We start from the raw sequence: 25,741 nt of genomic DNA, 5'->3' as shown, positions 1-25,741 counted from the left end.
TGATTGGACTGCTCTGCCTCTGGGATTTCATTGCAGCCACAGACAAGCCAGGCAGCCAAGATGCAGGAGGTCAGCCAGTGCATTAAATCCCCCCACCTCCTCCTCCTCCTCCCTTTTTCAATCAAATAAGCTTCAGAACACAGACTGAACAAAAAATTATTATCCTATGCATATATTTTTTCCGATTAACACTGTTTAATGAAATTCTGCGCGATATAGTGAGAATAGTGCATTATCAATGTCTGCTGGACATTGTTACAACTTACAACGGCAGACGTTAACAATCGAATAAACTAAACAAAAATACACCCCAGGGGATAGCAAGGGGGTACCTGACGCTTGTTTAAAGCTATGCAACCATTACATGTTGTGGTCGCAACATACTTGTGCGGCTAACTTGTTCGACTTAATTGTGCGGATACCATCAACCAAACAAAAATCACAAAAATCAACTAATAAACATTGTGTCATATTGACACTGACATTGGGCGACCGATGTTCGATTCAGAGTAAAACGGTTGGGCTTGGGTAGTGACAAATCAGAGGAAACCAAACCACCGGTTTGCGCGAGGTATCCACGGAGACCCAAACCTACAATCAGTGTGCAACAGTTTCCCTGGCAACCCACCACGGTTGACTGCGTCACACGCATCACGGCAGTCGAGGATAAGTGGGGATACACCCCCCATCAGGAGAACACCCCTCCCCCACCCCCCACCCCCCACCCCCCTCCTCCATCCTCCACAGTCTGCCGAGTAAGGTGTGGTGGTATCGGTGCTCCGGCTAATTCTGTGTGTGCGTGTGTGTGTTAATGTGTCTGTGTATGTGTGTGTGTGTGTGTGTGTGTGTGTGTGTGTGTGTGTGTGTGTGTGTGTGTGTTAATGTGTCTGTGTATGTGTGTGTGTGTGTGTGTGTGTGTGTGTGTGTGTATGTGTGTGTATGTGTGTGTGTGTGTTTATGTGTAATTATGTGTGATTGTTTGCGTGTGTGTGTGTTTGTGCGCGCATGTGTGTGCGTGTGTGTTTGGGTCCATTCTTGTGAGTGTGCATGTGTGCGTGTTTGTGTGCATGTGTGCGTGTGTGTTTGCATGAGATCACTGATCACTGTGACAGACGAGTGACAATGAGTGACAGGCTGAAGTGGACGTGAGTGACAGCCAACCCCCACCCATCGCCTTCGGCGGGATCTCCCTTATAAAGACAAACAAACCCAGGGAGAGGAGCATCACGTGTGTGGTTCGAACCCTTCACACGGCCTGTGGGCTGCGACCAATAACCGAGGCAAAGATATGGACGTAGTATCTCCGGCGTCAGCCATTGGTCGACGCACGGCCGCTACTAAGGCGAGGATCTCTCGCTGCGGGCGCCGCCATGGGGCGGGTATTTCATCCACCGGGCCGAGGAGCGATCCACAGTGGTCCCATTGAGCAGTCCTTGCGTGTCTTTAGAGGAGCGACACACCCTTGACTTTGAGGGAGGGGAGGGGGCGGGGTAGCTCACCCGCGGTCTCTTCCACACCACGCGGCCGATCCTGTTGCCCTGGTAGAAGAGGGAGTCGTCGGTGGCGGGGAAGCGGGGGTCCTCGAACAGCAGGCCGCTCTGCAGGCACTGCCTCTTCAGGGTGGAGTACTGCTGCCCGTCGAACGCCTTCACGTAGGTGAACATCCTGCAGCCCTGGACACACACACACACACACACACACACACACACACACACACACACACACACACACACACACACACACACACACACACACACACACACACACACACACACACACACACACACACACAACGCAATGTAAGGTGCTGCTCAGTTCAAGCTGTTTTGGGGGTGGCGGGGGGAAGGGGGGTTCCTCATACATCAAGGGGTTCCTCACGACAGGAACAATAGGTTAAAAAAACAGGCACTAAGATGGACCCGGCTCACACAGGGAGATCAGCACCATTTCAAAACATGACACGCACACACACACGTGCACGAGCACACACACACACACACACAAATACACATGATCACAATTGATTGACAGCGGTAGTGCAGTGGACAGAGAGAGCACAGTGGGAACCCTCCAGCCACCCTGGGAGGGCGCGGCCGTGGCTGAGGGTGTGGTGGGCCCACCATTATTTACAAACTCCACCCCTCGATTCCTCCGTCGACTCCCCGGGGCTCCATCACTAGCGCTGGGCGTTAAGTGAGGCGCAAGGCAGGTTGATAGATGATATCAACCTGCCTCAGATGATAGGTTGAGAGAGGGAGAGAGGGGGAGAGAGAGAGAGAGGGAGAGAGGGGGAGAGAGAGAGAGAGAGAGAGAGAGAGAGAGAGAGAGAGAGAGAGAGAGAGAGAGAGAGACGGAGAGAGAGAGAGAGAGAAAGAGGGAGAGAGAGAGAGAGAGAGAGGGAGAGGGAGAGGGAGAGAGAGAGAGAGAGGGAGAGAGGGAGATGGAGAGAGAGAGACCCTTAAAAAGGAACATCCGTCTGTTTAGCTCACCGGCCCCTCCAGGATGCGCGGCGCTGTGAGGGGGAGGCAGAACAAAACAAGGCGTCCAGCCCGCGCTTTGTTCTGATCACATCACACACATGCAGATCCGTTTCACCGGGGAGCCGTACGTGTTTTTAACCCCCTCATGTTGACCGCTTGCTTGTAGCGTGTGCTGCTCTCGGGCCACCGCAGCGTAAAAGCGCGTTTTGGCTGATGACTACATGTCCATAAAATGTCCAAGGACACAGATACATGACGAAGAGGTAATGCCGATGCAGGGGACGGGGGGGGTTTCTCTTGACCTTTGTCTTATGAGATAATTGTGTGTGTGCGTGTGTGTGTGTGTGTGTGTGTGTTTGTGCAGGGATCAAGGCTCGTCAAATCCCTGTTGCCAAGGAGATCAATAGCTCAAGGTTAATTGGACTCTGGCGTATGACACCATGGGGCGGATCCACAGTTGTTGTAGTACATGAATATGCATTCTTGGGTCAAGGTCTTTGGTCACTTTAACGACACGTGCCTGAAACCGAGTCGACGGATGCCGTGAGGTTGTCATCGGCGATGGAAAGACACACTGATGTTCATATTGAGGCTACCTGATTGAATAGGAGTAAAACTAAAAAAGCTTACTGGTTAAATAATACATATTTACATATGCATATAATACATATAAGATTAAGGAACAAGGGTAGAGCCAAACGAATATGATATTTTTATGCATCTTTACTTGATATAAAGAAAGAAAGCTAAATTATGTTAAAAATGACCAATATTGAGATATTAGTTATGATTGTGGTATTGGTTAGGGTCATTTTTTTTTTAACGCTGCCCAACCCAGGGGTATAACGGATAGTGAGAGGATCATGTGGGATCTAATAATGAGATGTGGGGTTTAATAATGAGATAATAATGAGAATCCCTTTCTTAGCACATGTATGTCCTCTGAAAAGATACAGCACACATGAAAGAAGAAGTTGTGCAACTGAAGTGCATCTTCTATTTTATCGCTTTTAGACTGCCTGTCATCGTCATTATACGCTTTTGTTTTCAACCCACAATTTCATTACCACACGAAAATTGCTGCAATTACTTTTGATGGATTTTTTTTGCAATTGATTCTTCTAAGAAGGGAGCTACAATGACTATATTTAAAAAATAACTGCTTTATATATTATTATCCACTGGCTTATTGTTTAATATTAATAATCAGAAAAGTTATGATGTTAAAAAAAATGAAAACGTACAAGCTAGTAAAGTTTAATATAGTGTAAGATGGTGCATAATGGAAATCTAAATCATTACATCATCCACGCTCACACACACTCCAATAAAATGTATTATTTATATTCTCCAAGAAATCTATTTTTCTGGGAAATCACTATCTCTCTATCGTTGCCTCTCCCAGATAATTAGATCTGCTGCTTCCTATGTGCTCAAGTCCTGTAGTTTAAAAAGATAATTAAAAATAAAATGGCCACCGCCAAGGTGAAGGGTGCCCCTCACTCAGTCCCGGGTCCCTTAAAAGAAAGCTCTATTGTTTATGTTGTTGCCATCATTATGCCCTCAGCTGTGCGTCATTTGTCACTTTAAATTGATGTTATGTTGGAATTCATATTGCATCATTATATATCCGTAGTTTGTCCAAGGAAGTTCTATTATTAGAACGATTTAAAAAAAAAAAAAAAACTTATTTATTCAAGAAGAATCTCCCCCTTTCTCTCTCTCTCTTTGTCTCTCTCTATCTTTGGGTCTCTCTCTCTCTTTGGATGTGTCTCTCTCTCCCTCTTTTCCTCTTTCTCTCTGGGTCTCAACCCTCTCTCTGCGATAAATAACATTATGGGAAAGTAGTGTGACCCTTTAACGTAGCTAAAGACTCAGTGTGGATACATGAAATGAGTGATCCAATATTTGTATGTAGCATCACGAGATAGCTATCTGTGCTCCGGCTGAAGCAGAGTATGCGGGGATGAAGAGGTCGCAGCGGGGAGCTAAACGTGACAGATGGCGAGGTGTTCTGGCTGCTGACGGCCATAAGACGAGCATGTTGTCATGCTGCACAAGGCCAACTCCGGCTCTACCTGCCAGAGTACAGGACTATGCAATGTAGCCTAGCATAAGGGGCGGAGGGAGGGGGGCTGTTTGTTTAGCCTCTCTGGAACTAATCTCTTAAAAAAGACCAACAAGAGAACGTTGGACAGAAAGAGAATGGGCGGGGCCTGTTGAAGCACGCCTGTTGAAGCCACGCTGACATCGATGGAGCATTTAGATTACCAAACTGTGACTTACATCAACTTGGTATACTGTAAGTGTGTGTGTGTGTGTGTGTGTGTGAGAGTGTGTGTGTCAGTGTGAGTGTGAGTGAGAAAGAGAGAGAGTGTGTGCATGTGTGCGTGTGTGTGTGTGTGTGTGTGTGTAGTGTGCGTGTGTGTTAGTGTGCGTGTGTGTGCGTGTGTCTGTGAGCCCAAAATAAATAGGCGAATACGTCAACACAAAAGACCACTTTACAGCGTATCCCTGCAGCCTTGTATCGGGTTCGGTGAGGGATTTATCGTAGTGAGAACATTCTGTGATACCAAAGGGCCTGTTTCACTCCCCCGTCTCAGGGATCCATTGCCAAAAGCAGCATCGGCGCATCCCTAATGTGCTAGCTTATGTCCGATTTTTTTATGGCCACTGGTGGCTTGAATGTGCCAAAACTTTTTATTGCCGATAGATACCCCCTCCTTCCCCCCCTTGAGAGACAAGGTTGGGGATCAGCGGTGAGATATATAAGCAGGACACTTCTCTCCCGGGAGTGAGCCACAGTCAAGATAACACCGATTGAGAGACGCAGAGGTACCTAGCAGGGAAGGTACCATGGAAACACAAGAGGAATCCTCCGTTCTTGGGGAGGGGGGAGAAGTGGGGGAGCAGTGCAACTCAGGAGGTTGATTGTCTGTCTGAGAGCACCAGGAATACAAAGAAATGTTGGAAAGAGAAAGGTCTGATTTGCTGCGTATAATGGACGCATAGCGGCATATGATAATGTCCTTATGAGTCCAGGGGGAAAAAAAAAAGGTAACATGGAGGATGATGCTCATTAGCATGTGCGCCCAATGATATTTTTTCGCAGAAAATAAATAAATAAAATAAACTGAAGAGGCTGATGTCTAAATCATTGAAGACACAAATGTTATGTCATACCAAAAATAAGATACTTGACATCCACGCAATGAAAAAAAGCGAGAAAGAAACCTTTGCAGTAACAAGAAAACTTGGGGGAGATGCCACTTTTCCAATCAATAATCAATACCTAGAGGTGAAGGGGAGGAGCGGGCAGGGACACTGCCTTCTCAAGGGCCTGGATCGTTTTGAGGGAGTATAATCGTGTTCCTGCCATGGAGCATAACTGCTCAACAATATACAGTATATTATTCAGCAGCTAAACCAACACTGCAAATGCCCCGGCCACGATTGATTAAAATAGTCCCGGTAAATTATAACCTGCTATGCTGCTATGCTCAGATCCCTAAACCACCCCTGTTTTTTAAATCCCCTATCCTCACTAGATGGCAGAGGAAAAAAAGTGTCTCCAACTAATTCCAACCTTTCGTCTTCATGTTGACGGCGCATAATTGTGATGAATGCTCTTCTGTGTTAATATCAAACAGGTTGGTTTTATGGCAGGAAGGTTGCGGTCCACAGCAGTTTTCAGCAGTTTAAATATACTATACGTGGTGTGTGGTCTGCCGTGCTTTATTTCACTCCGACAGACCGCTTTGGGCAGATCACAAAATAATGGTGTTGTTTAGCCAAGGGGAAACTATTTGGATCTCATTAATTCACAAGGGGCGTGGATTTATATCACTGCAGAGTAATAAATAAAAACCAAGCTTTGTGACTTGAGACCGACTAAATGACAAAACTTTCCCTGCCTGCTCGTCTTGCGACGGACTCAAGGAACAAACGACTGTTCCCTAAATAGGTACACAGTGCGGCACGAATTGATAGAGTTGTTACATTTGAAAGACTTTCAGTGATCGAAGAGAGGTACTTTGAATATGGTACTATGGTAGGATGTGTGTGTGTGTTTGCATGAGTTTGTCCGTCTTATTTTATCATTATTTCATTTACATTTGTTAGACTCTGATTCAACAGATAAGATGTAATATTTATATCTTGGGTTCAGCAGGGACTCCAAAATAGAGATGGCCGTTTTCAAAGTGCTTATTAAAAGCCTATAAAGGGTTAGGTTGTGCTTTTGGCTGTTTAATACCATGGTTGGTGTCAGCCTCCCTGCTTATTTGTCCTGTCAGCGTACTTACTGGCTAATCAGGTGGACTGGATTGCATGCATTTGATATACGTAACCTGTAAACTATTCTTCTTCATATTAACTAGGTGATCACAAGAGGAAGGCTCTCATAGACCCTTATATAAGGGCCATCGTAGGAGAAACACAGGTGTTGCTCATAACATAAATTATGAGTCTGCTCCTTTTATGAACCTAGACTCATCAACTTTGTCACTAGGTTAGTTCACTACCCTTCCTCCCTCTTCACTCTCCCTTAATCGCGAAAACACTTAGTTTTCGCGATTAAGTGTTTTCAACGGTTGCCTTCGTCGATCATTCATAATTCATAAACATATTCACGACCATTCATGCAGCTAAATTGCATACAACGAGCAAAGTAACAAAGTTATGCATGCCTAATTTAAAAGGTCAACGGACACACTGGGAAGCATCAGCCGGAAAAGCTGGGTTGCCATGCCGACGAGACACGGGGCCGCCACAGAGACACCTCGACACCTCTCTCCCCTAGCGATGAGGGAGCTGAAGCCAGAGATGGTCGTGACGTCATTCCTTCATTATTATTGTTGGTGAGACCGTGCTGCGGGTGGAGGAAGCGACAGAGCAGCGTGGGTTCTTCACATTGGCCCCTGTGCGAGGGGCCGATGTGAATGCACTGCAAAGTGTCTCTAAATGTACACATAGGATGGGACGGCTGGCGTCCACGCGTGCAGTCATGGGGACGCCTGAGACACTATTTTTAGATGAGAAGGCATCGGTTTATCTGCGCTGCAGGCCCCCTCCAAGACACCACAGGTGTATAGAGTTGCTATGCAACAGCAGGGAAATAGCGTTAGAGCATTGTTGGGTTTTTTGTTGTTTTTCTTGGTGCTTGGTGAACTGTATCCAAAGTCTGAGTAATGTGTTTCTTTCAGCTACAATCAATCTCGCAATACAAACTAATAATAATCTATATATCTCCTTTGGTTTGTTATCACATACAATCATAGGCATTAATAATTATTATGCAATAAATAGTACACACTTGATTCATACGTTGTTTTCGGTATGCGTTTTTGTTTAGAAAGTGCGTAGAAAGTAAATGGGATTTCACCGTTGTACCATTTTTGTAAGCCGGGGCCTAGTTTACGTGTCACAACGTTCATCACCGTTCAGTACACTTCCAGGAAACAACCGTCTTTATAATAATAGACCAACGTAATGTGGGTTAAGTAATCCAAACAAATAGTTCTGTAGCAGACACCGCAAATACTTCCGCTACTTCAAAACACAAGCACATACGCATGAACACACAGCAGAACACGCACATACACACTCAAAAAACTAATAAGTAACTACAATGAGGGAACTACAATGAACTACAAAGAAATTATGTCACTCCAAAATGAGAAACAGCTATTGGCCTGTGCTTGGATTGATGTGAGGGGCTCACAAAATGGAATGGTGAAGGGCTTCTTCGCCTAGCAACAGGAGACAGAAAGCACCAGCCCACTAGGATCGTCCTAATTGGCTTACAAAGAAAAACACCAAATGAAAAAACTCTTGCAGTGTTTGCTCTACAATCGCTAATCTACTTCGGACGAGTTTGCAGCATACTGCATTGGCTTCAACATACCCGACCAACCAATCATAGGGAGCGGAAAAAAACGGAATATAATTTGTATAGTATTTATATGACTACACTGCTGGAATATGAGCGGCCATGGTGTCCCACCAAGACTTGTTTAGTTGTCAACGTTCTCCTTAACTTTTGCTACGGCACTAACGCACCCAAATTGCATGCGGAGGGCAGATGTGTACAGCTGTGCATATCCCCCCACATCTGCCCACAGTGGAACACGTCCTGTAACAGTCATACAGTCGTCTACAGTCACAGCAAAGCAGCCGCACAGTGGAGGATGTGGGAGAAACCAGGTGCATGTGTGTGTGTGTGTGTGTGTGTGTGTGCGGGTCTGGTGTTGGTTGGTTAAGGATGAGTGTGCTCTGCTGACGGACTGATTACTATCCGAGGAGGAGGGCAATAATGCACCAGCACCCGGCAACACAGAAAAGACAGAAGAGAGAGAGAGCGAGGGAAGGGGAGAGAGAGAGGGATAGAGTGGGAGAGAGGTAGAGAAAGACGGACAGAGAGAGGGAGAGAGAGCTAGGACAGAGAGTGAGAGAGACACAGAGAGAGAGAGAGAGAGAGAGAGAGAGAGAGAGAGAGAGAGAGAGAGAGGTAGGGCCAGAGAGAGAGAGGGGGAGAGGTGGGGACAGAGAGAGAGAGAGAGAGACCGAGAGAGAGAGGAAAAGTGAGATACTGCACTGGGAGGGATCAGAGAAGGGTGCACCAGACCAGCAACCCCCGCTCCCTACCCCTCCCTTCCTGTGTTGTGGTGGTGGTAGAAAGGGGCTATCCCAGGCCCGGTTACCCACCATGCTCTGCAGCAGCAGTCCTCCTCCTCCTCCTCCTCCTCTCTCCCTCTCTGCCAGCCAAAGGCTTGGCCACGACATACACCTGCGAACTGCGAAGTCTCTTGGCCTTCTTCTAAGTTTGCGCTTCTAAAGTACACCTTTCATTTCATCTCCATCTCTCCGTAATGCTGCCCTGGGAACCAATTATTCTAGAGACATACAGAGCAAACTGCTGCATGTCTGTAGTTTTTATATTATTACTCATTTATTATACATGATTCATTATAATCATAAAATGTAATAACAATGAATTCATTTGTTCATCTTCCATCCTTGATTGTGTGTGGATATTGATCTCCCCTCGTACCAACTGCTGATAACGCTGACATTTGCATTCACTGCAGGTTGTTATTAAACTGTCTATGTTTTACAACAAACTAAAACCAGTCCATTAGCACCATGCTATTCATTCTACTTCAGTGGCTAATATGTTGTGTGAATGATCTGTGTCAGTACCTCTATAGGCTATGAATAGGCCCAGCGTCCATCCCCGTGGGTCTGGGTGCACTACACTAAAATCAGAGGTTCTCCAAACTTAGTAGGCTACTAGACCGCTAGCTTATACGACACTATTTATAGTAGTATAGCGCGCCTAACGGAAACGGTGAACTTAAATGCAAGCTCAGCTTCATGCTAATGAAAAGGAGGAAAAAGACACGGCATTTGAATGGAGGCATGCAATGTATAGTTCCTGGTAACCGATCTATCTCGCAATTAATGCGCAAAACACATCATTGCAGATGCACACTGCACACTGCACACTGCACACTGCAAACACACACACACACACACACACACACACACACACACACACACACACACACACACACACACACACACACACACACACACACACACACACACACACACACACACACACACCATCATCCCGTGCACGGGTTACACTCCGGTTAAACAGCCTACAGATAATATGCCCTCAGCGTACCACTAATCCCTGGAAGAAATCGGGAAAGAGAACGAGAACGAATCGATGTTGTTGCTCAACAACAGCCCGATGAGCCCTCGCATGCATCGCCTGACCAGGACAAGTACGGCTCACAAACCCTGATCTCGAGCATCGTATCCCTCCAATGTTGTCATACACACACGCCCGCGCGCACGCACACGCACACGCACACACACACACACACACATCTAAATACACACGAATACACATGGCTATATTATTAAAGCGCATTGCGCGGTTAGAGTGAGAGAGAGCAGTGAAGAGGAAGAAAAAAGGCACCTGTCTCTAGCACTCTTTGCCCTCAGTTACCTGAGCAGAGGCCTCTGGAGCTCCCCTGGCGACGTCTTCTCCTCTCGGGTCCTCCGGGGATCCAGCGACTCGGCGGTCCGCGCGGTCGTGGGGCTGCTGCTGTGATCGGTGCGACGCGCACCCCCCGCTCTCTCTCCGTCTGGATCCGCTCGCCGAGCTCTTCTCTCTCCTCCTCCTCTCCACCAGCGCACGCCAGAATGGGGGAGGAGCCTACTACGTTTGGAGGGGTTGAGGGTTGAAGTGTGCACTGGGCATGCGCTTTCTTAGGGAAGCGCTCAACGCGAGGATAGAAAAGATACATAGACGCGCGCACCCGCGTGCAGAGATACCAGGCAGGGTATCCAGTGTGGATCCCTTTAAGACACCACAAGAAGATGCAATTTGTTAAGCGATCAAGAGTATTTAGGACTTAAATGCCCGACTATTCTTACTAATGACCACATCCTATGTACACAATGCCGTGACAGTGGCTGACTTTAGACCCTGCTGTTAGGCAAATTACAAGCTGCCCCCAGGGAGTCCGCAAACAAAATAAAAAATAAAACAGAAGCAGCTGTCTAATTCCAGTATTGTTTTTTTGCTTTTTCCATTGCTGAACACAAAGGAAGATCTAAGTGTTTTACAGCAGCAAGGTTGTAAGATAATCTTGGTCATTGTTTTAGTATTCCTCGTCCTCCATAGATCTAAGCATCTTGGAAGAACAAACATTGCATGTTTATTGTAATCCCTGAATGTCAGAAAAACGGACCTCATGGTTATTCTTTTATTGATCACACAAGGCGATAAAGGTACACAATTGACCCTGGATTTTAACCTTTAAAGCAATACACTATCCAATTTTTTTCATTACCTGAATGTTGTAAAACGATGTTGACTTAAAGAGTAGCCAACCACAATATATATCACACACACACACACACACACACACACACACACACACACACACACACACACACACACACACACACACACACACACACACACACACACACACACACACACACACACACACACACGTTTTAGGTCCAAACATATTAACTTCAACTTTGCAAATATGTGGTTTACAACATGGTAAACAGGTCAAATGAAAAGCAAGTTTGGTTTTGTATATATATATATATATATTTCATAATAAGGTGCTGTTTATTTCACTATTCACATCCCGATATACACTCTCCTATAGGTTTGGACTCTATACATAACACGTATAATACTGACCTTGCCCTTCTCTCAAAGGAAGGACCAAAGATGGGCATGGAGACACAGGTTCCATTTCTAGCCCCTGCTCCACATCTAGCCCACCCAGCTCTAAGGGTGTTGGCTGGATAAAAAATGTTTTATTCTTCCAGTCATAGTAGCGATACACTCCTTTTTCTTTAATAAGCCTGAAACAGGGTCTGGACATTGGCTCAGGGCGATGTGTTTCAATATCGGCTCAATAAGTGCTTGTGTTGATTTCTCTTTTTTTCCTTTTCAGAAAACTAACATCCACAATGATTCATTTGTTGTTTGTCCTGGCTTGTCTTAAAGCGAACATCCGCTATGAAGTCTCACAAGTGTCTTGGCCGAGGCCCAGAGAGTCCTAGGGCTGGCCGACCATCACAACGGCTGCTTTCGTCTGGTTCCAAGATGGCGTCCCCCCCCTGTGAAGAGACTAACCAAAAGGCTTTCTAGCTGCTATCCGTTGTCCACCGTCTTGTCTTTTCGCCAGGCTGGATACCTGGACAAGCCCGTAGCAGTGCAGGGCCTTCACATGATGGTCCTCCACTCCTCACAGCATGCTCACAGAATCAAAAACAAAGAGCTGGGAATAGGGCCGGAGTGGCCATGTTGGATGGCATCAGAGACACCATGGCAATGACCAAACGGGTGGTTGGGGGGAAAAAAAGAGACCAAATAACAACAAAATGATCAACTCCTCCTCATCATCATCATCATCATCACCTCCACCCCCCAAAAGAAACTGTAAACTCCAGTGCAGACAGTGTCCCATTACCTTTTTTTTTTCTTTTGCAGCAGGAAGTTTCACTTTAAGCATCAGGTTTTACTCTTTAAAATATGTCTCGGCGATACCTTCTCGCATATATGAAGAAGACGAGAGAGAGAAGGGGAGTGGGACGGGGGGACGGGGGGGGGGGTGCCTGGAAACGTCTCTGCCGTCCATCAAGCCCCTGGAATCCATCCACGAAAGACCACAGAACAAACACAACTCTTCTTGTTCTCCTCCTCCTCCTCCTCCCCCCCCACCACATGGCAGAACAGGACGACTCGTCATCGTGGCGACGCCTCCCTCGCCGCGACCCCTACGCCATGTAGATGAAGGTGTTGATGTCCGTCTCGTCGCGCTTGAGGTACTTGTGCTCGATGAGCCACTCCATCTGCTCCTTGATCATCTTCTTCTGGGGCAGGAACATGTTCTTCAGGATCTCCACCAGCTCCGTCTGCAGCTGGGCGTTATTGATGCGCTTCCGCATCTTCATGATCTGGATGATGGCCTCCTGCCATCCGCCCGCGGGGAGGAAGGATACAACAGGGGAGGAGAGAGAGGGGGGGGGAGGAGATGTGGAAAGTGTGTGAGACCAGGGCGAGACATGAAGACCAAAGCAGGGATTCTGAATGCTAGAGCTCAAGCTACTGACGCGTGACAAGCGATAGAGGAAAACACGCAGAGTGCCTATGCGAGGAGCCGATTCTTCGCCACTATTGATTGAGGGGAAAAATTGTTTAAAGTTGGACAAGAAATACTATTTTTATCGTTATTATTATTATAATAGTGCAATAGGAGGTAGGTGGCAAAGGAGCTCAGACAACTGCCAAGGGTTTATCGTGTTCTAAAAGAACGCAGTCACACAGTGTACTCTCCTTAATGGATGCTGAATGAATGACTGTATGGTGTGTTCATCTGATGGATGTTCTCTCATACCACTCGACCATCAGGTCCCAACAGCCTACCTGCGTTCGGAGTATCCGGAGCTGGACGATGCCCTCGTTTTCCTCCTCCCTCATTCGTTCCGTGGTGAGCTGCAGGCGGCCAATCAGGTTGATCTTCCCCCGTTTCTGCACCTTTGAGTTTTTGCTGTGGGGTTGGTTTGTCAGAGAAAAAATTAAGTTAGGGCGAGATTATTTAAGAAGGATTAATGTATGCATCTGACTCAAAACAGATAATTATGAAATCACTTTTTGCTTGCGGAGGAGGCTCACCAGAAATCATAGAAAGAGTTTTAGCTGTTTGGCTACATAATTGAAAACGGAACACAATGGAGTACAATGAATCAAAAAAATTATAACGAATGAAGTGAAGATACAGACAAAGAAAATGCAAATAGTCCTCTTTCCGACATACTACAGGAAGGTACTTTAAGATTGCATAACTTTTTTATTCTCCAAGATAATCATTACCATATAAATCTATGATTAGATTTATTTATTTGAGACTGATTTTCCCCACATAAATTGACTCCCCTTGTCATTCATTCCCACGCGTTTGTCAAAGAAGTTGGGCCCTCTTACATGAGGGAGAACTCCTGGTTGACGTAGAACAGCGTGCCTTCAGCAAAGTCCTTCGGGGACGAAACTGCAGTCTCGTACGACAGCACCTGCCGCTTCAGTTTGGGGAACGCAACCAACGACTGTAGGGTGGAAATAACATGTTTAGCGGCAAAAAAAACGAAGTATTACTCTGGGAGCACTCAATGACAAGTTATAGGTGTGCAACGATGTCCGACAACTCATCATGGGTCTTCAGCAGGATAACATTCACCGAACACTAAAGACACTAAAAACCTCTAAACCAAGGTTGAGATGACTGATAGTGAACGTGGCAGTGCGCACAGAACCAGGGTATATGAATCCAGGACCGCGGTGACCCCGCCCCTCACCCAGAGCGTGCGGCGGAGCTCGGCGTCCGGTAGCTCCGTGGCCAGCTTGAGGTTCTCGAAGCTGATGCGCTCCCTGGGTCGCTGGTTCCAGGCGAACAGCACCGCCAGCTGGAAGGTGGTCACCTCCAGGTCGTACTGGCCCACCTCGTTCTTAAAGGTGATCTGGGGAGGGAGAGAGACATGCAGAGAGGAGACAGACAGAGAGAGGGACAGAGGGAGAGACAGAGAGAGAGACAGAGAGAGACACAGAGAGAGAGACACAGAGAAAGACAGAGAGAGAGACACACACAGACAGACAGAGAGACACACAGAAAGGCAGACACACACAGAGAGACAGACACACAGAGAAAGACAAAGAGACAGACACACACAGAGAGAAAGAGAATGAGAGACACAGAGAGACAGAAAGAGAGAGAGAGGGAGAGAGACAGCGACAGAGACAGACACACACAGAGAGATACAGAGAGACAGAGAGAGTGCTTCTTGTTAGATTGAGTTGAGTCCATCTCTTAGACGCTATGAAGTCCATGATTCAGTTCAGTTGAAGTAAGCCAACCTTGCACTGTATAATATACAGGCCACTCTTTATCAAATGGATACAGGCAGATATTGCAATGTGCTTGGCCTAACTGTCCCAAAGAAGTTCCACCTGTGTATAATTATTGTTCATCTTTTAGTTGTGTCCGTTCTTGTTGTTCTCTTACCCGAATTTCTATTCTGAGATTATAAATCTTAAATAAAATGCAGCAATGCAGCAGTTAATGAAAAGCACATGGTCACTATTTCCGTGAGTGAGTGAGTGAGTGAGTGAGTGAGTGAGTGAGTGAGTGAGTGAGTGAGTGAGTGAGTGAGTGAGTGAGTGAGTGAGTGAGTGAGTGAGTGAGTGAGTGAGTGAGTGAGTGAGTGAGTGAGTGAGTGAGTGAGTGAGTGAGTGAGTGAGTGAGTGAGTGAGTGAGCGAGCGGGCGGGCGAGTGTGCGTGTCTCACGATGCCGTTGGACATGAGGTGGTGCCAGTGGAGCTTCCTGCCACTGTGGTTCTTCTTGTAGAAGTCCTCCACCTCTGGGATCAGGTCCTCCAGCTCAGTGGGCAGCGACACAAACACCTTCTCGCTGCTCCGCGACCAGGCCCCCGCGTTCAGGATCTTGATGTTCACCGAGTCCCCTGGGGTCAGGTGGTGGCGGTGGGGAGGGTCAAATAAAAGGAAGCAAAGGCAACTATTTCACCATCCAACACTTTATGCAGCTCACATTTTACACTTGTTTGTGGGGTTATAATTTTTTTTTTTTTATGGGTTATTTTTATGGACAGTGAAGGGAAGAGAATAGGGCCGCAGGTCAGAATATAACCTGGGTTGTTAGAAAGGTTATGGCCTCTGGTGATTTTATACTTTAGACATTCAACTTAGTGGTCTGTAGGGCATCAGTTTCCATCAGCACATTTGACTTAAGAACAGAAGGGGCATATCAATTGTAGGCGTATTGTAATTGCTAATATTCTTCAATTAATTTAATTAATTTATAGCTTGGAAGCCATTCTAGCTCATGACATTTCAAATTTATTTTACTTAATGAATTTTCTTCCTTAAAAATACTCATTAAGGGTTTATTGTTTCGGGGTATGAGTTTGGATTTTTTTTTACTTCATTTATAAATCATGAGTAACTGAAATATAGGGATAAACACGACTTTATATTAGTCATTTTACTGTTTTTCTAATGCTAAAGGTCAAGTTTCCAGTCTCAAAATACTTTTTCTTTACATATAGCTCACATTATAGCAATAGATGCTCATAGCTCATAGCAGGTGCCATCAACCATCCTCTCAGTAGTGCCATGCTACAGGTACAGGCACGCTCCATTGACCACTCCGTCCCGTCACTCACCTGGTAAAGCCAGCCTGTTGTGTTTGTGCATCTCTTTGAAGGACTGGTTGAGGTCCTCCGACACTTTGATGTCCTGGAACATCCTGGCCAGCTTGTTGACGTAGTCGGCCGGCATACCCACTTCCTGTCATACACCGGGAACAGATAGCGCGCCCGGGGAACAACACAAAGTCATTAGGAGGAAGGGGAAAAAGCTTTGCTGCTAATGAAATGGTCCCCAACATGTCGGGGTACTGTGGGCCCCTGGGGGACACACCTCATATTCTTCACAGTAAAATGAGCCACACACTCTCGTTAGCATGTCAAAGAAAAGGGAGCTGAGGCAAGTTTTTCTATGTATATTTACTCAAAATCTGTTATAACAAATGCTCCCTCTATATGAACAGTGTTGTGCTTGCATGCAGAAATATATATATAGGATAACTGATTTTCAGGGGAGAATAAATAGTGAATAATTGTTCGATGGGTGTCCACATTCACAAAGGTAGCCACGGATCATCGGCAATAAATAACTTCCCATCCCCAATAATAAAATCTATATATATATAGAAATCAATAAGATATCCATAAGAGTGATCTATATTCAAGCCAATCCTGTGGTCGGACGGGTCCCCAGCTATGACCCACTTATGGGTTGTGATTAGTTTGCGACCAACAGCTAGAGAACCACGGGTGTCATGTGGTCGCTCCACACACACACACACACACACACACACACACACACACACACACACACACACACACACACACACACACACACACACACACACACACACACACACACACACACACACACACACACACAGGCAGGTCGTACCCTGAGCCACTCCACCATGTTCTCCTCGGTCTCGCTGTCGGCTGAGATGTCCAGGATGAGCCGGCGGGTCAGGTGGGCCTTGTGGTAGCGCATGAACACGTCCTTGTTCTGAACGTACTTTAGGACCAGCAGCTGACACACACACACACACACACACACACACACACACACACACACACACACACACACACACACACACACACACACACACACACACACACACACACACACTTTAATCAAACGCTCCATCTATGCTATCCCTGCCAAGGTTTATACCATAGTCAATGTGTCCCACAAACATCACAACAAAGTGTATAAATAGGTTATTACGTTTATATATGTATATATATACTTTTTTTTAATTTAAACAACTTGAATAATGTTAAATAGGATAGAGTGAGTCAACATTCCTTTTGTTTTAATATTAAAAGTATGATATGTTTTGCATAAGATTGAGTACATCTAAAATAGAGCTGAACTTTGTGAACATCACATGAAAGAACAGGCACCATGTTCACATCATGCTTGTCCCCTGGCAGCCACTAGGGGTCACCAGAGTTGGGTAAACAGAAACTGGATATAAGAAAACACCATGGAAAGCACCCTGGAGTCAAATGAAAGGAAACACACTTCTGAGGGAACTTTCCACTCTGCAGGAGGGAAACTTAATAAAAATATCATATTTCTCAATAAACAAAGACCACGGAAAAGCTGGGGATTGTCATAACATTTTTTGTGTGATTTCCGGGGATGGGAGTAAAATATCTGACCATAGAGACGGCAATAACTTGGAGCTTGGTGTGTTGCCTCCATCTTCCAGTTGTATTTTTCTCATAACACCACTCACCACTTCCTTGAGCTTGGCCTCGATTTCCTCGGAGGTGAGCTTCTTGCTCAGCGGAGTCTTCCTCAGTAGCATGTCACAGTAGTTGGCCAGCAGCTCTGGACACTTCGACTCTGGCTGAGTCTTCAGGCCCACCCTTAACCAGAGAGAGACAGAGCAAAGAGCGAGAGAGAGAGTGACGGAGGTAGACGAAGAGAGACAGATAGCGAGACAGACAAAAAGAGAGCAAAACAGAGATTCGCACACAGAGACCCAGAGAGCGAGGGAGAGACACAGTGTGAAAAAGATGAGCTGAATCAACACGGCCCTGACTTGTTATTTTATTAAACAAGATGATCACACCATGTTTGTGTTCGAGTCTTTCCTCACCCTTTCTGCTTCAAGGGGAGGTCGATCTTAAATATGGTGGCGTCGTTCACCACTGCCTTGTACGCCTGTGAGAGAGGTTACAGCAGGGTTACATTCAACACACACACACACACACACACACACACACACACCACTGTGTCTGGAACAGGGGAGGCGATACAGGCCACCATAACCCTGGAATGACTTCTGCTTTGAGTATTTCAACGTTGATGACCCCTGGCTTGTTGCAAAAATGTCCCTGTACAGAATGAGCAGGTTATACTGCATATTTGGCACTAAAACAGGTTGAGTTGACATTGGTTTGTGACTTGTTGCCCACTGGCCCTAGCTTGCCATCTCAAAGCCTGGCTGTGATTGAGACTTAAAATGCATTAACGTCACGCATCAGTCTGTATCGTCACATGAGCATGTTATTAAAAAAAGAACACAAGCATTTCACAGATTGAATGGAGCTAAATGTCCCCAGGAGAGGGGGCTGGGGGGGGGGGGGGGGGGGGGGGGCACCTTGTCTCTGGCTGTGAGGAACCGCGGGTCGTCCTGGAAGGCTTCCTTCACCAGGCGGCTGAAGCGGTTGAATAAGGTGAGCAGCTGCTCCACGTACTTCTCAGAATCCTGGAGAGAACACCGCAACCCAAAGAAGCGTCAGAGGTGAGGAACTGGCTTCACACTTTGCATCCGTGTTGCAGCTGTTCAATCAAGTGTCAAGAGACAACCCACTTCATTTGTGGTAATTTTAACATCCTCTGAGCTGACACTGTGCGTGTGTCTGTCTGTGTGTCTGTGTGTGTGTGTGAGTTATTTCATATCATTCAATAAACTGTTTTTTATCGTCTCATCATCAGAATCAGTAAGGATAAACTCAACGGATTCGATAGATATGCCAAAGAACAGATTGGGAGATATTAGATTATATCACCTATGAAAGTCAACAAACAACAAAAATAAAAAACGAGTCCAAATCAACCCCCTCCTCCCCATGATGTACAGTACATCGCCCGATGCGGGTGACTCACGGAAGTGATGCTTTCGGCCGAGGCCACCATGTCTGCCAGGCCGGCGCTCAGGATGTGGTCCTCCAGGTCCTTGAGCATGGGCTCGATGCCGCTGGCCACCTTGTCCATGAGGGAGAACATCAGGTGCAGCTCTGTCCCACCAGGGAGAGAGAGGGAGCAGCGCCACCGTTACGTAAAGGAGGGACTTCTACTAGACATGGGAGCATGCTTGGCCTGGATGATGTGTGTGTGTTAAAGGTCCCATGTCACGCCCACTTGTGATGTCAAAAAGGGGCAGATTTTCAAAACTGCTTGTAAGGTTAATCACACTCACACCTGGTGGCATGTCATGGGACCTTTAACAGTATAAACATAGCAGATGGTTTTGAACACTAGTCAAGATTATTGTTCATAAAGGACGAATGTGCGAATTGGGTTGGACTAGACCGATTCTTGTTTCCCACACAGAATTTTTTTTCAATATATTAGAAACGCCTTCACCGTTTTTAACATCGACACTCGACAAACAAATACAGAGCGACAACAACCTTGACAAGACACAAGAATGGTGGGGTGCAACAATGGTCACATGACGACACACAAAAGGAACAACACATCTGGAACATAGCGGGGGAGCGGTCATTAGTATTACAGATGCAAATTTGCCTGAACCTATAATCTGGTATGGTGCATCAAATGGGGATTTATGTTTTAAACTCTACACTCGCAGGATAAAGGATTCAAGCCCCCATCTGCGCTGGATAAAAACACGCAGGCCACCATCCACGATATAAACGACAAAATTGATCTAATCAAATTCATTATTAAACTTTCTTTATTCATCATCAAATTTGGGTGGATTTCATCTGTCTGAAACAAGGTAAATATACAAAATCAAATAGAACAATAGGCCTTGAGATCAAACTAAACACGATAAGTGTGTGTTGTTGTGTCGTACACACATCACCTGTTGAGTGGAATCTCAACAGCTCGACTCCTTATTATTCTTTTGTTCATATAAAAGTGCAGGACCTCGTTTAGCACTCGGGGGAAATATGTGTTTTACATTGTCCAATGTGTAAACAAGTCTAATCTGAAATAAATGGGCTCTCAACCACTTAATTCATTATTATTTGTTCTTTCATACGATTATATTATTATAAAAGGTTAATACTATTGTTGCAAAAGGCTATGATATAAAACTAAACTCAATAAATGTTTGTTTTGCGTCAGCCACAATTTAAAAAATAGGTTAATGTCAGTGTGGCCATTATTACAATTATATCCTCCCTTTCCTTCTACTAAATGGAGACCTTTTCTTGTGTTACCCCTCAAACAACACTAAAGCTGTTCTGTCTGGTGCATAATATCGAGTAAACTTGATGGGCCCAATAGTCATCGGGTGACCTAAAGTTTGGATCCTAACTGATAGCCCTATCAGTTAGGATCCGGACTATTACGCGACTGGATAAATACATCGATAAATCTTCTAAATGCTAAATGCCGCTTGAGATAAAACTAATGCCTGGCAGCCTAAAATGTCTTAGACTGCAAGTGGTCCAAGACATTATATCATGCAATATTATAAAAAAATTATGCATATTATTTCAGCACAAAATAATAATACAAAAGCACACAACACCATGCTCTGTGATGTCCGATGCCGCAGTAGGCGGAGCAGGGTTGGGGGGTTTCATTGCTACAATGCTACATTGAGGCAATGCTAGTGCACATTTTAGTCCTCGCACGGCGCGGGTGTACACAACACAAACCATGGCCATGAAAGGGAAAGGGGTGCATGAGTGGGTGCAGTTGGGGGGGGGGGGGGGGGGGGGGGGGGGTGCTGGGTGCAGGGGTGGGGAAGTGGGAGCGGGGCTTTCTCCTGGTGCAAACCTGAGCTGGATGAGCCTCTGCTGGTGGCAATCCTGCCGTACTCACTCTCTGTCTCGTTGCGTTTGATCATGCCCGGGCACTCGGCCAGGATGGTCTCCTTGAAAGACGTCACCAGCACGTTCACACAGCACTCCATCAGCTGGGGACAAAGGACGGGACCACGGTTTGGTCAGCCACATGACCGACCCTCAACTAAAAGAAGATGGATGAGGCCTTGTACCTGTTTCTTGTTATCCCTTTGTGCATTATAGGAATTGTGGTGTGGATATAGCCACACATTCTATGCAGTGATTCAGATACAAATATTTTTGGCATGCTGGCAAAGGGGTTAGCACTGCTGCCTGTCATGTTAAATCATGACATCCGTAAGGGGAAGACTACTGCCGGTTCCCTTGACCGGGGCAGTAGAGCTGCCTGGTGCTGCTAGTGATGGGTTAAGTCCTGCCAGTGCTCATAGTGATGGGTAAATACTCCTAGTGCTGCTAGTGATGGGTTAAAATGCTGCTAGTGATGGGTTAATGCTAATGATAAATAAAGAATCAACTTCTTCAGACTGTGGTCATCAGGGTTTGACCCTGGATTGTTTATGGCCTTTTTTGCCCCCCCCCCCCCCCCCCCCAGTGCACTTACCGTTTGTACAGAGTTGCAGTCTCGTCGTGTCTCAAGGTAACGCAGTGCTCGTTTCTCTTCCTCCCTCAGCTTAGCATCAGCCTGCAGACACACACACACAATTCAGCAACAGAAATATGTAATGCTCTGCAATGCACTTATAAAGTTAATTAATCTTAGCTGATTTTACACCTCTGATAGAAGTAAAAGAATGTGCACTGAAAAATGTGAATTTCTCCCGAAGGACAATACGGCCTTGTGGTCAAAACAGCTATTAGCAGAATGGAACAATAAGAATAAGTAGTCAATCTGAACATAAAATGTGTCCAAACAGGTCCGTCAAAAGGTGAGCCTCTCTTCTCTTTTCCTCTAAATCTCTCATACTGTACAACAATGTGACTAATATTCTGTCAATGGGTTTCAAGTGCTGCCAATGTAAAAGACGCACATATTTCATGTAGTTCTGGACGCCGTTCTGCTGGAGGTAGGCAGGGGCTTGGGTGCGATAGAACCTCTCTGTAGAGTCCATGTAGGCCTTCTCAAAGTTGTCCCTGTAGATCTGCAGCTTGTCGTCCGGGTTGGAGCACAGGTTCACTGCTCAAAGTAAAGATGTGAAAAAACACAGTTGCTGAAACCACGTGAACCGTTTCCAAGGAGATAACTGCAACCTGAGGAGCCCAAAAGTACCTGTACGCGACTGTCACTCGACCACACTTTCACTAGCCGCCGTAACTATATCTGAATGATAGAGATAATGTGAAGCTTAAGTAGTTCCTTAAGTTTCTCTGTGGTAATAAGAAATAGGGTGGGTTAAAAATTAGTGCATGTTTTTCCGACTCGTCTGAGATTTTCATTTTATGATATCATATCAGAAGGGGCAAAAACATATTAATCCCAGAGTTGGCACTTGAGTTGTCATGGCGGATGCCCTTGTTGTTCTGCTTATCAAATTAAACTTTTGCGCCTTTAACGCTTTTCTTGCAAAACAGCAACACAAAGTGCTTAACAAGGGTAAAATCACACCAGCGACAAGAAATGAGCTATAAACCGGAATCACTGACAAATTTCGGCAAACAACAACAACAAAGTGCTCAAAAAGTCATGCGACAAAGTGGGAATCAGAAGTCAGTGTCAGCTCTCTCACCGTAGGACTCCCGGACCCCTATGACCAGCTGGGAGTCGAAGGCCTCGCCCAGCCGCTCAGCGTGGACCAGCTTCATGGCACTGTCCTGCAGCCGGCTCTTGATGTTGGAGAAGATGGACTCGTTCCACGTGTCCAGCATCAGCTGGAGAACCATAAGAGGGTTACTGACCAAAATGAGCCAGGGGTGCAATGTCCTGAATGGTGATGAGGTAGGATTTTATAGTAGGTTGGTTTTATGATGGTTGTAATGAACTGTAAGCTAAAATGGTAACATCAAAGTTTATAATGAGACTGATGTGTGTCCGTTTTTGTCATGTTGACAGAAGAAAAGCATAAGAACATTAATTTGGATTTAAGAAAAGCATTCCTTGTTCAAATTGCCCTGCCCACACTATTGGGAAAGACATTAAATGGTATGAAGCATTAAAAGACAAGCTACTGATGGTTGTATTGTGTTTGTGGTTTGTGTATTGTGTGTGTGTGTGTGTGTGTGTGTGTGTGTGTGTGTGTGTGTGTGTGTGTGTGTGTGTGTGTGTGTGTGTATGTGTGTGTGTGTGTGCGTGTATTCTCTTTCATTTAGCTGCATTAACCCACTGGACTGCGTTGCTCTAACAAGAAAGTGTCACTCAAGAGATCCTTCCCATGTCAGCACTCACCTTGCGCACGATGCTGTCCTCCACGTTAGACTTCTTGTTGCTGCCCTGCTTGCCCATCAGGGTGATCTCCAGCTGGCAGAAGGGCTTGGGCAGGATGTCGCACTGCGTGAAGAACTTCCTCCACTCTGCGATGTACGCCTTCAGCAGCGCTGTGTCGTCCTGGTGACTCAACACCCGCTGATGGGATGAAGGTCTTTGTTAATGAAGTCATGGTCTCACAGGAGGTGAAGGGGCAGCAAGTAGTGTATATGATGACCAATGGACACCCAACAAAGAGTCGTGAAAACAAGCAACTGTACAAAAACATACAATGTTCGACCACCAATACTTTTCGTGTTGGTGGTGCCAGCTCTGTGTGGATGCATGCTGTATTACAAGATGAAATAATATTGATGAAAACAGGGCATCCAAGTACTTTCCTGATGGCAACTCATTAAATCAAGTATCAATACAACAGCCCTACCCACTTCACTTATGAATGCATTATAAATCATGGACACAAATGCTGCTGCACTGTTGGTTACGGTCCATCCGCTAATTACTATTAAGACAATACATTCAAACATTGTCATTAAGTAGGTATGATGGCGAACATCATACATTTTTGTTTCCCCATTTCATTTTGCTCATACTAATAAAAAACAAAGCCAACCCAAAGCAAGAAATTCAAAAGAGCACTCACAAGCCCCAGCCTTACCGCTTGTGCTTGTTTGATGAAGTCTAGTATATCTTCCTTCAGGGCTTGATGGATCTTTGCGGGACCTTTGTCATCCCATAGGCACACTGCATGGACATCTCTATCGAAACAGGGGGGACATGGGGAATTTAGTCCTCCAGCCAGCCAACCATAGAGAGGTGGGGATTCATTGTCTGGGTTCAGAGAACATCTATTCGATGGGGACAGTGTAGTAAGACTTACGAGAACAGGTCAAACCACTGTTGTTTGGTTACAGACTCTTGGCGTAGCAGCTTTAAGACTATTGGACGCATCAGCTCCCATTTGTCCTCAAACTGTAGGGAGCCTTTGTTCTGAAAAAAATGCAGAAGGAGAGCCAAGATCGTTTAACACAAATGGCCATCAGAAAGTGGGTGTAAGAACATGGGACATTTAGGCTGTATCATTGTAGCAGTAGCTGCCATGTAATTAGCCATTGAGTCAATAACATGATATGTTAGTTCTTCAATTATTTACGGCTTACTTTACTTCAACACTTTACATTTGCACATGCTATTCCCACACCCGATGCTTTATTACAGTAGCAGACAGTTCATCTACAATCTCCTAGGTGATCGAGGTAGCTTGACTGGACGATGCATGGTCGTTTTCATAAAGCACAGCCTGTTGCTTACGTTGACGTTGGAACAAATTCCAAAAGACACAAGCAGGCATTCTAGTTTCTTAATAAGATTTCTTCAATGCATTATTGTGAATGTTAAGATGACAAGTCTGCTGCTGAGTTTGAGACATGGAAAGGGGGCTTACGTGATCCCGATTTGTAAAGATAATACGTTTTATTTCCCTTGCAGCCAACGTGCTGTCTGTCACTGTTTATTTGCGCCTATCGGTCTACTATTCTTTACCTAAGCCTAGCTATAATACATCTCGCATGGCTATTCAGACAGCTACATCACTGGAGAGTAGCCAACGTTAGCTAAAGGAAACTAACTAGTCCGAGCTTGAGTCATCGCTGACAACTAAGACAGTAAGAGGACCATATACTGTTTATTCGGGTTACCACTTAGCCATAACCTCAGAGCAAATCCACGACGTGTACTTCAAAGACGCCATCGAGTGTAAATCAATTCAACTGGAGCCTACCTTCAGCAAATTAGACGTCGCCATGTTCCCTGAAGTTATTGTCTCGCACAATCTCGCGTGGACGGTGCGCTCGCAGTTTCGCCGCTCAATGATACTTCTAAAGGGTTCTCCATGTGCCCTTTACTTGGTTCTCAGACCACTTCAAATCAAGCACAAATCAAAATACAACGAATTATTCGTTATAACAAGATGACGACGGAGGGATAAAGGGGAAGAGATGATAGAAGGCAAACACACATCAGATTCTGAACCACCTGTACTTGCCCATCACAACCTGGCTATTATAATACATAATATACAGTAAGCTGTAGTAGTTCTATGTTTAGGAGTTAACGCAT

The 25,741-nt window shown here is 45.6% G+C and overlaps 2 protein-coding genes across 6 annotated transcripts in view; both read right to left on the bottom strand.

The window, feature by feature from the left end:
* Window positions 1–25,741, bottom strand: part of LOC130385249 (glutamate receptor 4) — a 1,260,456-nt gene that overhangs the window by 1,113,615 nt on the left and 121,100 nt on the right. The gene's annotated exons all lie outside the window — the stretch shown is intronic.
* cul5b (cullin 5b) lies at window positions 11,167–25,495 on the bottom strand. Of its 4 annotated transcripts, XR_008895981.1 has the most exons (20): window positions 25,404–25,495; window positions 24,504–24,613; window positions 24,282–24,381; window positions 23,585–23,761; window positions 22,929–23,070; window positions 22,233–22,378; window positions 21,806–21,886; window positions 21,176–21,314; window positions 19,304–19,434; window positions 18,795–18,902; window positions 18,291–18,355; window positions 17,925–18,057; window positions 17,078–17,209; window positions 16,261–16,384; window positions 15,365–15,540; window positions 14,379–14,540; window positions 14,011–14,129; window positions 13,453–13,576; window positions 12,497–12,998; window positions 11,167–12,304 (listed from the first exon to the last, which is right to left on the bottom strand). XR_008895981.1 is itself a non-coding variant. In XM_056593676.1 (19 exons), the coding sequence occupies exons 1-19, from the start codon at window positions 25,425–25,427 to the stop codon at window positions 12,804–12,806; spliced, it is 2,388 nt and encodes a 795-aa protein (XP_056449651.1). In that variant the 5' UTR covers window positions 25,428–25,495; the 3' UTR covers window positions 11,167–12,803. The 4 variants fall into 4 exon arrangements, 3 of the variants coding, with proteins under 3 accessions (XP_056449651.1, XP_056449652.1, XP_056449653.1); XM_056593676.1 differs by having other exon boundaries at window positions 11,167–12,998; XM_056593677.1 differs by having other exon boundaries at window positions 11,167–12,998; window positions 21,221–21,314.

This window comes from Gadus chalcogrammus, chromosome 7, assembly GCF_026213295.1.
Source record: "Gadus chalcogrammus isolate NIFS_2021 chromosome 7, NIFS_Gcha_1.0, whole genome shotgun sequence".
NCBI classification, from domain to species: domain Eukaryota; kingdom Metazoa; phylum Chordata; class Actinopteri; order Gadiformes; family Gadidae; genus Gadus; species Gadus chalcogrammus.
This window is presented reverse-complemented; position numbering and strand designations above follow the sequence as displayed.

Excerpts from the sequence above, each read along its gene's own strand:
- cul5b (XM_056593676.1), bottom strand. The coding sequence starts at position 25,427 with ATGGCGACGTCTAATTTGCTGAAG. Across the intron at positions 24,382-24,503 it reads CAGTGGTTTGACCTGTTCTC|AGATGTCCATGCAGTGTGCC; the intron begins GTAAGTCTTACT and ends CTGTTTCGATAG. Across the intron at positions 23,071-23,584 it reads AGGACAGCATCGTGCGCAAG|CTGATGCTGGACACGTGGAA; the intron begins GTGAGTGCTGAC and ends ATGGTTCTCCAG.